At 39.4% G+C, this 14,466-nt stretch overlaps 1 protein-coding gene across 1 annotated transcript in view; it reads right to left on the bottom strand.

The window, feature by feature from the left end:
- The window catches only part of USP32 (ubiquitin specific peptidase 32), a 207,523-nt gene that overhangs the window by 90,265 nt on the left and 102,792 nt on the right, over positions 1-14,466 (bottom strand). Inside the window, exons 4-5 of the mRNA XM_024127662.3 lie at positions 11,701-11,819; positions 6,283-6,442 (exon numbers count right to left, since the gene is read on the bottom strand). Of these exons, the coding sequence (XP_023983430.1) occupies positions 6,283-6,442; positions 11,701-11,819 (279 nt within the window). The remainder of the gene's footprint in view (positions 1-6,282; positions 6,443-11,700; positions 11,820-14,466) is intronic.

Genomic DNA, 14,466 nt, shown 5'->3' with positions numbered 1-14,466 from the left:
TTCGCGCCCCGGTCTGGGAGGATCCCGCGTGCCGCGGAGCGGCTGGGCCCGTGAGCCGTGGCCGCTGGGCCTGCGCGTCCGGAGCCTGTGCTCCGCAACGGGAGAGGCCGCAGCAAAGGGAGGCCCGCATACCACAAAAAAAAAAAAAAAAAGTATTTCAACTGTCAAGAACTGAAAGATGGAATGTGTTCTTAAATGAAGGAGTATTAGGAGTGATGGTAGATAGGGTAGCTATAAAAGTTCATGGTATAGTCATGGAATATTGACCAGGGCTCTGCAGTTGAAGCAGAGAACATAAGTGAGGAGAAACAGGTATGGAAAATTAAGAATAATAAACTAAGAGACTTTAGAGTTATACTAAGGATTTTAAAACTTTATTCTACAGAATATGAAGAATTTTCAAAGGTTTCTAAGCAGGGTAACTAAGAATGGTTTTTGGTTTTTTTTAAACGCAAACTAAAAAAACAAAACCAGAAAACTTGTCTTTCATTCTTTCCTATCATTAACATGTAGTCAGATAAATAAGGAAATCTATTACAATGATGATAGTAGCAAAGAAAGATGTAAGAAATATGGCTGAGTTAAGATTGTTAGGATCTAGGGCTTCCCTGGTGGCACAGTGGTGAAGAATCTGCCTGCCAATGCAAGACACATGGGTTCGAGCCCTGGCCCTGGAAGATCCCACATGCCACAGAGCAACTAAACCTGTGTGCCACAACTACTGAGCCTGAGCTCTAGAGCCTGCAAGCCACAACTACTGAGCCCACGTGCCACAACTACTGAAGCCTGCACGCCTAGAGCCCGTGCTCCACAACAAGAGAAGCCACCGCAATGAGAAGCCCGTGCACCGCAACAAAGAGTAGCCCCCACTCACTGCAACAAAGAGTAGCCCCCACTCGCCGCAACTAGAGAAAGCCTGCACACAGCACCAAAGACCTAACACAGCCATAAATAAATAAATAAATTTATATATATTAAAAAAAAGATTGATAGGATCTAATATGAAGCTTGATAAAGAAGTCAAAGGTAACCTCAAATTGGATTACTAGAATTACAGATACTAGTAACCAAGATGGAAAAGACAGGAGGCATGGAATCTAAAAAATACAACAAACTAGTGAATATAACAACAACAAAAAAAGCGGACTCACAGATGACATAGAGAACAAACTAGTGGTTACCTGTGAGAAGAGGGAAGGGGGGAGGGGCAATATAGAGGTAGGGGAATAAAGAGGTACAAACTATTAAGTATAAAATAAGCTACAAGGGTATATTGTACAACACAGGGAATATAGCCAACATTTTAAAAAACTAAAAATGGAGTAAAACCTTTAAAAATTTTTAAATAACATATTGTTCAATTTGTAACTTACTTAGTATTGTACATCGACTATACTTCAATTAAAAAAAAAAGAATGACAGTTCAAAGTGGTGAATCACTATATTATACACCCATAATTTACATTATATTGTATAGCAACTATACTTCAATTAAAAAAAAAAGAAAAGAGAGGAAGAAGAATATGCTGTTTGCTTTTTTTACCTATAGATGGACTGAAGTGAGGAAAGATAAATTTGGTTTTAGACATGAGAGTAAGATGTTAGAATATATATCCAGGAGGCATTTATTAAAATGAATATGCAGTTTGAGAGATACCTCAAGATCAGAAAACTTCATCTAGGTATCACCTGCAAAGATATGCAAAAGAAAAAAAAAAAGGCTGTAATGAAGCAAAGCATGTATGCCATTTAAGAATAGAATAGAGCTGAAGGCTGATCCATGAGAAATAACTTACACTCAAAAAGTAAACAGAAAAAGGATAGCAGTAAAGTCAAAAGAAATAATAAAAAGCTAGAAAACTACAATGTTTCAAAACCAAAGGAGAAGAGAATTTCAAGAAAACTGAATGGTCAATAGTGCTAAAATGCTGCAGAGATATTAGCAGGTACAAAGAATGACCCTAAGAAGAAACCTCTCAGTTTAGAAATTAGGTCATTGTTTCAGGTGAAACAATGCATCTGCATTAATATTTTAAATAATTCAAGAAAAAATATTTTTTAACAAGGCAAAGGCATTGTACTTTTAGATACCATTAAAAATCCAAAAATCTTCCCACTTGATAAAAAAATAAATAGAAAAGATCATTTTCAAATTAAAATGGAGCCATATAATGGGATAATATTTTTAACATTTTGATAATTATTGACCCATTAAATTTAAATAAATCTGTAATCTTTAATACAGTGCTTTCAAAAACAAGCAATAAGCAGCATTTGCATTTGCAAAGTATGTCAGAACTAATTTAACTTTAAGCAACTGACAAAGACTCTCTCCTTGACCAAACTTTAGTCCTACTCCTTTGAGCCCTCTTTTCTACTAGGCCTTGAAGTTGGCCCCCATATCCTGTCTTTGGCCTGCCCAGCTGAATCTTTTTTTTCCCATAAATTTATTTATGTATTTATTTATTTTTGGCTGCATGGGGTCTTCGTTGCTGCGCGCGAGCTTTCTCTAGTTGCAGTGAGCAGGGGCCACTCTTCGCTGAGGTGCACAGGCTTCTCATTGTAGAGGCTTCTCCTGTTGCAGAGCATGGGCTCTAGGGCACGTGGGCTTCAGTAGTTGCGGCGCACAGACTCAGTAGTTGTAGTTCCTGGGCTCTAGAACACAGGTTCAGTAGTTGTGGCGCATGGGCTTAGTTGTTCCGTGGCACGTGGGATCCTCCCGGACCAGGGCTCGAACCCGTGTCCCCTGCATTGGCAGGCAGACTCTTAACCACTGCACCACCAGGGAAGCCCTGCCCAGCTGAATCTTAGCAAAGAATTCTGCTAAATCATCCCCCTATTCTTGATATCTGATCAAGTTCCTCATACCCCATATTTAGTGAATAAGTCTTCAGCCTACTTTTAGCAAGAATTCCCCTACCCTTGATGATTCCTCTTAGTAATTTTCTCTCCACTGACCCCCTCACCTTGCTCCTTGGCTATAAATTACTTGTCCTTGTAATATTTGGAGGTAAGACCAATCTCTCTCCCCTATTGCAATATGCTACTGCAAAAGTCTTAAATAAAGTCTTGTTTACCATTTTAACAAATGTCAGAATAATTTTTTCTGTAACATAAGTCATTCAAGGAAAGTAATCACACCTTTAGCCAATAATAATAGAAAAATAATTTACCACACAATCACAAACGAAAGCAAGAGTTCACCAGAATATCCACATGACTGACAACTTAAATATTAATTTAAGTTAGATAGAGCTTAAAGTAAGTATAAAAAGACTCCCTGGGCTTCCCTGGTGGCGCAGTGGTTGAGAGTCCGCCTGCCGATGCAGGGGACACGGGTTCGTGCCCTGGTCCGGGACGATCCCACATGCCACGGAGCGGCTAGGCCTGTGAGCCATGGCCGCTGAGCCTGCGCGTCCGGAGCCTGTGCTCCGCAACGGGAGAGGCCACAACGGTGAGAGACCCGCGGGCTCTAGGGCACGTGGGCTTCAGTAGTTGCGGCGCACAGACTCAGTAGTTGTAGTTCCTGGGCTCTAGAACACAGGTTCAGTAGTTGTGGCGCATGGGCTTAGTTGTTCCGTGGCACGTGGGATCCTCCCGGACCAGGGCTCGAACCCGTGTCCCCTGCATTGGCAGGCAGACTCTTAACCACTGCACCACCAGGGAAGCCCTGCCCAGCTGAATCTTAGCAAAGAATTCTGCTAAATCATCCCCCTATTCTTGATATCTGATCAAGTTCCTCATACCCCATATTTAGTGAATAAGTCTTCAGCCTACTTTTAGCAAGAATTCCCCTACCCTTGATGATTCCTCTTAGTAATTTTCTCTCCACTGACCCCCTCACCTTGCTCCTTGGCTATAAATTACTTGTCCTTGTAATATTTGGAGGTAAGACCAATCTCTCTCCCCTATTGCAATATGCTACTGCAAAAGTCTTAAATAAAGTCTTGTTTACCATTTTAACAAATGTCAGAATAATTTTTTCTGTAACATAAGTCATTCAAGGAAAGTAATCACACCTTTAGCCAATAATAATAGAAAAATAATTTACCACACAATCACAAACGAAAGCAAGAGTTCACCAGAATATCCACATGACTGACAACTTAAATATTAATTTAAGTTAGATAGAGCTTAAAGTAAGTATAAAAAGACTCCCTGGGCTTCCCTGGTGGCGCAGTGGTTGAGAGTCCGCCTGCCGATGCAGGGGACACGGGTTCGTGCCCTGGTCCACAAAACAATTTTTTTTTAAAAGGCTTTCCTATCAAAAATAAAGGCAGGGGCACTGAAAAGTAGGAACATCAAATTCATTGCCTATTCATGCCAGAATTTATCTGTCAGAACTTCTGGTGACAATGGAATGAAAATCAGAGGGAAAGTAGCTGGTGTATAACTAGTAGCCAACTCATAAATTTCATGAACAAACAGAAACAAACAGCACTTGATACCCAAGGTCCTCTACTCAGTCAACAAATACTTATTTAAGGCTTGACACAGGGTGAATAAAAAAATAATACAGACTCTCTATGATTTAAGAGAGATGACATGTACAAATAAATGGAATGCTATAAATCATTATAATACAAGGACAAAAGTGATAAGTTCATTCAAGAAGGGTACGAAAAAGGTGTTATGAGAGTTCAGAGGAAGGAAAGATGATTTCTCACAGGAAGGCAAGAAAATGTTTTATGAAAACCAAGCAGCCATGTGATTTAAGCCTTCAAAGATGACTAAGGTTTATAGGGATAATAAAAGGAAAAGGCATTCATTCTAGTGTTAAGAAGTAGCATAAGCAAAAGCCCAGCATAGGTACAATTCTGTAACCACGGGAAAGAAGAACAGTAGAAGTTAACACTTAGGCCTGTGTTGTGGAGGACTAAATACTGTCCCTCAAAAATTCATTATCACCTGCAATCACAGAATGTGACCTTATTGGAAATAGGGTCTTTGCTGATGTAATGAATTAAGGCCCTTGAGTTAAAATCATCCTGAATTTAGACTGGGCCCTAAATCCAATGACTGGTGTCCTTAAAAGAAGAGGAGAGGACATAGACACACACAGAGAGAAGGCCATGGGAAGATGGAGGCAGAGACTGGAGTTACGCTGCTACAGGCCAAGCAAAGCCTGGGGTCACCAGAAGCTGGGAGAGACAAGGAAAGATTCTTCCCTAGGGCCTTCAGAGGGAACAAGGCTCTGTTAACACTTTGATTTCAGCTTCCAGAACTGTGAAAGAATACATTTCTGTTTTTTCAGTTTACAGATTGTGGTAATTTGTTACAGCAGCCCTAGGAAACTAATACAGCTTGGTTAAGGACAATTAGTAGAGGACTATTGTGAAATAGTAGTATTGACCCTGGTTCCTGCTAATACTTGCTCTTTGACCAAATTCCTGTAATTTCCTGAGCGATAGGAATCTTTTAATGTCTGAGATGACTTTTGGTAAGCTCTTAGAAAGGGGCTGGTCACTAGAAAGACCAAGCCATAATTAGAAACTTGGAACTTTCAGCCCCATTCCCCATTCTCTGGAGAGGGAAGATGAACCAGAAATGTTAATAATCAATCATACTTATGTAATAAGCCTGCACAAAAATCCCCAAACCACAGTGTCTGGAGAGCTTCTAGACTGGTACACACATCTACATGCCAGAAGAATTGGGGCATCACAGCTCCACAGGGACAGAAGTTCCTGTGTTTGGGGCCCTTCCAGATCCTGCCCTATGTATCTGTTCATCCAGCTGTTCATCTGTATCCTTCAACATATCGTTTATTATATAATGAATCAGTAAATGTAACTGTTTCCTGAAGTTCTGTGAACTGTTCTAGTAAATTACCAAACCCAAGGAGGGGGTCATGGGAAGTCTCATTTATAGGTGGTTGGTCAGAAGCACAGGTCACAATCTGGACTTGGCATCTGAAGTGGGGAGCAGAGGGGCAGTCTTTCGAGACTGAGCCCTAAACCTGGGGTCTGTGCTAACCCCAGGTAGACAGTGTCAGACTGAACTGAGATGCAGGACACCCAGTTGGTATCCATAGAGCACTTGGAGAATTGCTTGGTGTGGGGAAAAAAAAAACACCCCACACATTTGGAGTATAAAAGTATTCAGTGAGTAGACAAAAAAGAGAGTTTTCCTTTTCAGCTATGTACTCAAGCCTCCAGTATTCCATTTTACTATACTTTGGAAGAAAAAACCCCTCTGATAACAGGCATATTCTCATATTCTCATATTACCAGGCAATTGTATTAAAAAGTGAACAGAACACAATGAAATGCCATTACTTACAATGCGTGACTCCAGCCAGAGTTTGGTAGAAAGTGGGAGTATCACTATCATCAGTGAGGGTCACATATACACCTCCAGACAGTAGCCAACGAGAGAAGGTAAAAGCATCTTTGTTTAGAAGAAGCCAATTTCTAAACTTCTCATAGTTTACCTTTTCGCCCTAAAATTAAAACAAGAAAACATAGGTTTAGTCAAATTTTAAGGTACCTACTTGGAACTTACACAGCTTGAAATTTGCATTTAATTGACATTTACCCTTCTACTATCTATAAAGGAAGAATTATCTAAATATCACTATAGGCTACATACCTGGAAATAAAACTGTTTTCAAATATAATTGTACTTCAGAACTCCCATTTGCATAAAATCTATATGCTAATTGCAAATTATTTCATCAATTCATTAAAGCAGTGCATTTCTACTAATAAGTCACATTTTATTTGCTAAGGTATATCCTGAAATCAGTAAACCGAATTTCTTTCAATATTTAATAAAACCAACTTTTCACTTGCTTCATCCCTCTTCTTCAGCACTTCAATTGGTCAGAATTAGCATATTTTAATTAAATACGTATGGAATTTAAATACTCTTTTAAATTTCATTGGCGGATTTAAAATTATCCAGGAGTCCTCCTCCAAAAGACATCACTGAAAACATGTATTCACAAGTCAACTAGAATACAAAAAGAAGCAAGGAGATTTCTATTTCTTTGCTTTCTTTCCAAGTATTTGTCTCGCTAAATCTCTGGAGAAAAAAAGTATCCAGGCTAAGAAAGAACATCATATGGCTGTGTAAGTCAACCTCCTTGACTGGAAGACAAAAGGACCCAGGTAGACCACTAAGAAAGAAAGAAGCTGCCGATTATTCTACCACCTTCACATATAGGTAACATTTACTGAGTATTTACAATGCCGTAAGCACCATTCTAAGTATTTTTGTATTCATTTAATCCTCAAGCAACCCTCTACAGGAGATACTATTATCCCCATTTTACACATGAGAAAACTGAGGCTCCAAAAAGTTATGCGTTCAAGGTTATACCATGGAAGAGATAGGAGTGAACGCAGGTAGTCAAGGCTCCAAAGTCTCTGTGCCTAAACTATACACTTCACTGCCTGGCCGACTTAGTGAAATATAAAGCAGTCTCTGAAATCCACTAGTCCATTGGGATCACTCCATATAACTGGTAGCAGCAAAATTCCATCTGCCAAACCTGACTTTTTATGTTTTTGAATCATGGCTCCAAATAAGGGAAGTAAAGGGAAAGTCTCCTTTTATAAACTGTCATAATAGCAGTCTAGAAAAAAAATTTCCAGTACTATAAAAGGCAATTAAAAATAAACAGACTTCTGAAACTGATACATCTTTGAAGAACAATGTAAAATATGAATTTCCACCTTGAGAATCAACAACCAAAAAAATTCAGTAAGAAAAAACCCAATATAACTCCTATGTGGATTTCCTTCATTTCAAGTTACTGAAACATGGTAACTTGAAAAGCAAGGGTCTGGATCACATCACACACATTACTCAGAAATTACAGCAGATAAATACATCAAATAGTTGAATTACGTAAAATTAGCCCATTTACAGTCTTGTTTTTTGGTTTTTTTTTAACCAACCTTAAGTACCTAATGATTTAAACAGCTATACACATGAGTATCCCAAAACCTAGGCCTCTCATTTCTTTCATCCTCCCTCTTCCATAGATCTTGTCCTTCATACAAGACTAACCCAACCATTTATTACCATAGTCTTATATTGATATTTTTATTATAATAACCATTCTCTTTCCAATAAATGCAATCTTAAGCATTCCACTGTCCCTGTCACAATTTCCTCTTATGAGCACACTCCTTCTAGTATCCTGACTCCAGTGATTTTTTAACTCCACAGGACCTACACCAATCACCTACCCTTCATGTTGTCAAATCTAATGATCCCTTCTCAATGATCAAAGGACAACTCACTTGATCTTTCGGCTTATTTGACGTAGTTAATACTCCTTCCTCTTGAAACATTTTTATCACTTGGCTTCTAGGACACCATTCTCTTTTGTTCCTCCTCACAGGCTATTCCTTAGGCTCCTGTTTTGGTTCTTCATGATCTCGCCATATGTCAGAGTACAGGACTCAGTCTTCCAATCCGTTTTCTATCTTAATTCACTCCTAGATGACCTCATCCACATCTATAAGCCAACAAATCCTTTCCTCTGAACTCCAACTTATATGTCAAAAAGCACAGTTACAACTCCACCTGAATGTCTAATATGATTTTCTAATTATGTCTTAAACTTCTCTTGCTTTTGAAACCTCCAACTCCCCTCTCCTATAGCGTTAGCCATCTCAGTTAATGGCAACTCCATTCATTTACTAAATCAAGCGAAACACCTTAATCATCCTTTTTTCTTTCACTCACAGCCCATCATCAATACAAGAAATGGTCCTGTCAACTCCACCTTCAAAATAAATGCAGAATCTGAAAAGTCTCATCACCTCACTGTTACACCATGACCTCTTCCCTGGATTATTCAGATACCTTAATCAGACTCTGTTCAGTGTACCTTCTACGTAAGAGCCAAAATGATGACATTTAAAATATAATTAGGACTTCCCTGGTGGCGCAGTGGTTAAGAATCCACCTGCCAATGCAGGGGACACGGGTTCGAGCCCTGGTCCGGGAAGATCCCACATGCTGCGGAGCAACTAAGTGCATGTTTCACAACTACTGAGCCCGTGTTCTAGAGCCCGCAAGCCACAACTACTGAAGCCTGTGCGCCCTAAAGCCTGTGCTCCGCAACAAGAGAAGCCACCACAATCAGAAGCCCATGCATCGCAAAGAAGAGTAGCCTTTGCTCGCTGCAACTAGAGACAGCCCGCGCACAGCAACAAAGACCCAATGCAGCCAAAAAAAAAAAAAGTAATTAAACAACAGCAACAAAAACTCATATATTTTCCTGCTCAAATACGTCTAAAGATTTCTATCTCACTCAGGGTGAAAGCTGAAGAACTCACACTGTCCTACAGGGCCATGTGTAATCTCCCTACCCCATCCCACCCCCTCCCCCAACCTCTGTAGCTTCATTTCCTACTATTCCCTGGCTCATTCCATTCCAGCTAAATTGACCTCTTCTTGTTCCTTGAACAAGTCAAACACACTTCCCCTGAGGGCTTTTGCTATATTCTCTTCATGAAAAATGCTTTCCCTAGATATCCGCGTGGGTTTTCTCTCTCACTTCCTTAAAGTTCTTTGTTCAAATGTCACTTTCTCTGATAAGCCTCTCCTAACTATCCTATACAAAATACTTATACTTGGCTACCTCCTCCCCATCACCACCTATGCCCTGTAGTCTACTTTATTTTTCCCTATAGCACTAATTATTATCTAATATATGTACCTGCTATTGTGCCTAAATTATAAGAGAACTGGGTGGTTAACCACATTTAATCCCCATCTATAAAATGGTAATGCCTGCATAAACCTTATTAAAATGAAAAAAAAATAGGGACTTCCCTGGTATCCAGTGGTAAAGAATCTGCCTTCCAGTGTAGGGGATGCCCGTTCAATCCTTGGTCAGGGAACTAAGACCCCACATGCCGCGGGGCAACTAAGGCTGCGCGTCTCATCTAGAGCCCACGTGCCACAAACTACAGAGCCCACGTGCCACAAACTACAGAGCCCACGTGCCCTGGGGCCTGCGTGCCACAACTAGAGAGAGAAAACCCTCACACCACAACTAGAGAGAAGCCCGCATGCCTCAACAAAAGATCCTGCATGCCGCAACTAAGACCCAACATGGCAAAATAAACAAACAAACAAATAAATAAAATATTTAGAAAAAATAATATATATATGTATATATATACATTCTCCCCGGAAATGAGCAAAGCACTTGACGTCTCTGTGAAAAATTCAAGTAATCAGGCCTGTAAAGATTAGATCAGTTTTTTTTTCTGGTCAGCAAATTTTATTAGGGGAAAAAAAAATGATCTAGTTTGTCATGAGGTACTGAAATACCATCACAGCAACTTCCAGTCAATAAGTCAGAACCAAAAATGCAGAAGGACAATCCTTCTGCACCAAACACACAGAAATGCTGAGTAAAATGTAACACTGTAACTACTACCAAAAACTGCTTAGCCAAGCTCAAAAGCAAGAAAGGGAAATCTCCAGGTGCTATCAACACAGAGGAAACTTAAAGCCAGAGTGATGAAAAGCTAAAGGTAAAGCCAGAGAGTCCAAAGAGATATAAGAACCACACACATGGGCTTCCCTGGTGGCGCAGTGGTTGAGAATCCATCTGCCAATGCAGGGGACATGGGTTCGATCCCTGGTCCGGGAAGATCCCGCATGCTGCGGAGCAACTAAGCCCGTGAGCCACAACTACTGAGCCTGCATGCCACAACTACTGAAGCCCGCGTACCTAGAGCCTGTGCTCCACAATGACAGAAGCCACCACGATGAGAAGCCCACGCACTGCAAAGAAGAGTAGCCCCCAGCTCGCCGCAACTAGAGAAAGCCCGCGCGCAGCGACGAAGACCCAACACAGCCAAAATAAATAAATAAATAAATAAAATTTATTTAAAAAAAAAAAGAACCACATATGGCTGGGGTATTAACAATCAATGCTTATATAGTTAGGAAGGTGACTAAACTAAATTGAATTAAAACTCTCTGAATAAAACCAAAGAGCAGTGAAAGTGAAATGGAAGTGTGTCAAATAGCCACCCATAAGAAATCATACAGCACTGAGTGCTGCAGGAAAGAATCAGAAACTTGTAAAAGGACTTTACTCTGCCATCTCTTGGGACTTTTCCCATATTAGCAGACCTCTGAAAAGAAATAAAAGAATTTTCTCTGTTAAAGATACACATTTTCTGTTGTTAAAAGTTTTTTACAATGAAAATATATTATTTATGAAAACAGGAAAATGACAAATTTTTAAAACCCAAATATTTCACTATGCAAATCAATTAAGTAAAATAAATGATAAAATAGGCATTGATGGCTCACAGAGGTCACCTGTGGCTCAAGGTCAATGAGTGATATATCTACATGCTCATGATGAAAAGCAATGAGCACCACGACCTAAGCAATGCTGTTTCTGCAGGATCACCTGTGTGTGTGTCTGTATGTGTGCTGGTGTGACAGTGGGGGAGTATGTTTCATTATACTGTTAAGTATAGACAGTTGCCTTTATTGGGAATTGGGAATTTTCAGATTCACAAGCACAGCAGTGGTAAGTGTCATGGACCTTTGAGCATAGCACACAAATCGTTAAAGCATCAACCATTAAATAGAAAAATGTCAAGAATATGCTATACATAAACATCTATTCATCACAGCTAAATTCATTATACAACTAAGAGTTAATACTTTGTCCACAGGGAGGGATGAAATGTAAATCTTTAAATATACCTCTGAGAAACACTTCCTGAGTGTGTCTGGGACTTTACCATCCACCACATGGAGCATTCTTTCCATTTCTTCCCGTATAACATAGCTCCCGGATTCACTTGCAAAAAGACTAAAAATGTCTAGGAGAAAGAAAGAATAAAGTAATTTTATCATAGATTAAATGTACTCTGGTGGAAGTAGGGAGGGAAGAGATAGGTAACAATTATTGAGTGATTAGTAGTGCCAAGCACTTTATAAATATATAATTTAATTTATTCCTTAAAAAAACAATGCTAATTAAAACAGGAATGTGGTATCTTTTCAAATACCAAATTTACAAAAATGTTTAGGTGTGACAATACCAAGTGTTAGCAATAAACTGGGATAAACAGGAACTCTTATATACTGTTAATGAGTATAGATTACTGTAACACTTTGGAGAGCACCTTGCCAAAATCTAGTAAAGGTGAATATTTATGCTAGAAATTCAATTTCTAGGTAACTCCACCTCCACTTGTGAGAAACTCTCATACATACGTGCATGAGGTACAACATATACTGAAGTATTTTTTGTAATAGCAAAATTTAGGAAAGAAAAGATAAACGTCTATCAACAAAAAAAATAGGTAACCTGAGAGACACACACACAATGAAATACTATATAGCAGTTAGAATAAAGGAACTAAGTGTTTCAACATGGGTAAATATCAACAATATTCAGGGGGAAAGCAAATTGCAAAACCTGTATTGTATATAATTTATTTTTAAAGTTTTAAATCTGTAAAACAGTTGAAGATATGTTTAAGGATACATACAAATGTCATAAATGTATCAAGACCTGCATGATGAATGAAAGATCACCAATTTCATGAGAGTGGTTACTTCTGTCAAGGGAAGAATGTGGATGGGAACATGGAGGGATACTGAGAAAGAGCCTCACCTTGGCTATAATCTTTTATTTCTTAAAAAACAAGATCTGGGGGCTTCCCTGGTGGCGCAGTGGTTGCGCGTCCGCCTGCCGATGCAGGGGAACCGGGTTCGCGCCCCGGTCTGGGAGGATCCCACGTGCCGCGGAGCTGCTGGGCCCGTGAGCCGTGGCCGCTGGGCCTGCGTGTCCGGAGCCTGTGCTCCGCAACGGGAGAGGCCACAGCAGAGGGAGGCCCGCATACCACAAAAAAAAAAAAAAAAAAATGGTCCACGTCAAAAAAAAAATCTTTAAAAAAACAATAAAGATCTGCCTCTTTGGCCCGTGAGCCATGGCCGCTGGGCCTGCGTGTCCGGAGCCTGTGCTCCGCAACGGGAGAGGCCACAACAGTGAGAGGCCCGCGTACCGCAAAAAAAAAACAAAAACACAAGATCTGGAACAAATATGACACAATGGTAAGAAATAATAAAGCTGGGTGGAAGTACATACTACATGTATGTTTGAAATATTACTGTTATGAGTTGAACTGCATCCCCCCAAAAGACATGCTGAAATCTTAACCTCCAAGTACCTGAGAATATGACCTTATTTGGAAAGATAGGAGATAGAAAGATAGAAGAGACATTCCATCCCTCTGAAGGTCCAGTGGGTTCCATTGCCTGCCCTCCGACATGCCATGGCTGATAATCTGTTAAGGGGAATATCTGCTAGAAGCCTCTGACCATCTGTTATGGGTTTAATTATATTCCCCCGCTCCAAAAGATGTTGAAGTCTTAACCTCAGTACCCATGATTGTGACGTTATTTGAAACAGGGTCTCTGCAGATATAATCAAGTTAAGATGAGGTCATTAGGGTGGGTCTTAACCCAATATGATTAATTATAAGAAGACAAGACAGAAACAGTGGGAAGAAAGGATGAGATGGAAAGAGATTGGAATGATGCAACTGCAAGCCAAGGAATACCAAGGATTGAGGGCTACCACCAGACGTTAGGTAAAAAGAAGGATCCTTCCCTGTAGATTTCAGAGGGAGTAAGGCCCTGGTAACATCTTAATTTTGGACTTCTAGCCTCCAGACTGTGAGATAATAAATTTCTGTTGTTTTGAGCCACCCAGTTTGTGGTACTTTGCTACAGCTGCCCTAGGAAACTAATACAATTGTATAATAAAAATGATTTAAAATTTTAAATATATGTGTTTATGACCCTCAAATTGGTTATTTTTATTTATTGGCTACCTGGAGCCAGAGTATGTGTTTGTTGGTAGAAGGATGTTAATTTGAAAAAATCAGGATCTCAGTTAAATTCCAATACATAAAATTGGGTTTAGGGATATGTTCATTATCTTGATTGTGATAATGTGGATATATACATGTCTGAAAACATCAAAATGTACACTCTTTAAATATGTACATTTTATTGTATATCAATTATACCTCAACAAAACTGTAAAAAAGGAAACAGCTTAAGAACAATAGTCTAAATTCAGAAGTGAGAAAGAAGATTCTGAGAGATTTAGAAGCAGTAAGAGGGCAGCTTAGAAAAGGAAGAAAGAAAAGAGAAATACCAGCATCCAGTGGGCAAGGGTAAAATTCTAGGGATTTTTAGAGCAAAATGTCATACTCTTTAATATAAACACCTTCCTAAACTTCCCCTGGAAAATTTTCTTCCTTTTTTTCTTCTTTGAAAGTTTATTTTGGCCTCAATGTTTTTCACACGTTTAATTGTAGGTACATATGTGTGTATATAAACAATCACTTTGAGAAAACAGTAAAAGTTAACAATTTATTGATTGCCTGCTAGTTCTTGATACTTGCCAGGTGCTTTACATAAATTTTTTCTTCTGAGTTTTACAATGAAAGT

The sequence above is a fragment of the Physeter macrocephalus genome, chromosome 14 (assembly GCF_002837175.3).
Source record: "Physeter macrocephalus isolate SW-GA chromosome 14, ASM283717v5, whole genome shotgun sequence".
Taxonomy (NCBI): Eukaryota; Metazoa; Chordata; class Mammalia; order Artiodactyla; family Physeteridae; genus Physeter; species Physeter macrocephalus.
The sequence above is the reverse complement of the archived record's forward strand: the minus strand, read 5'-3'. Positions and strand labels throughout refer to the sequence as shown.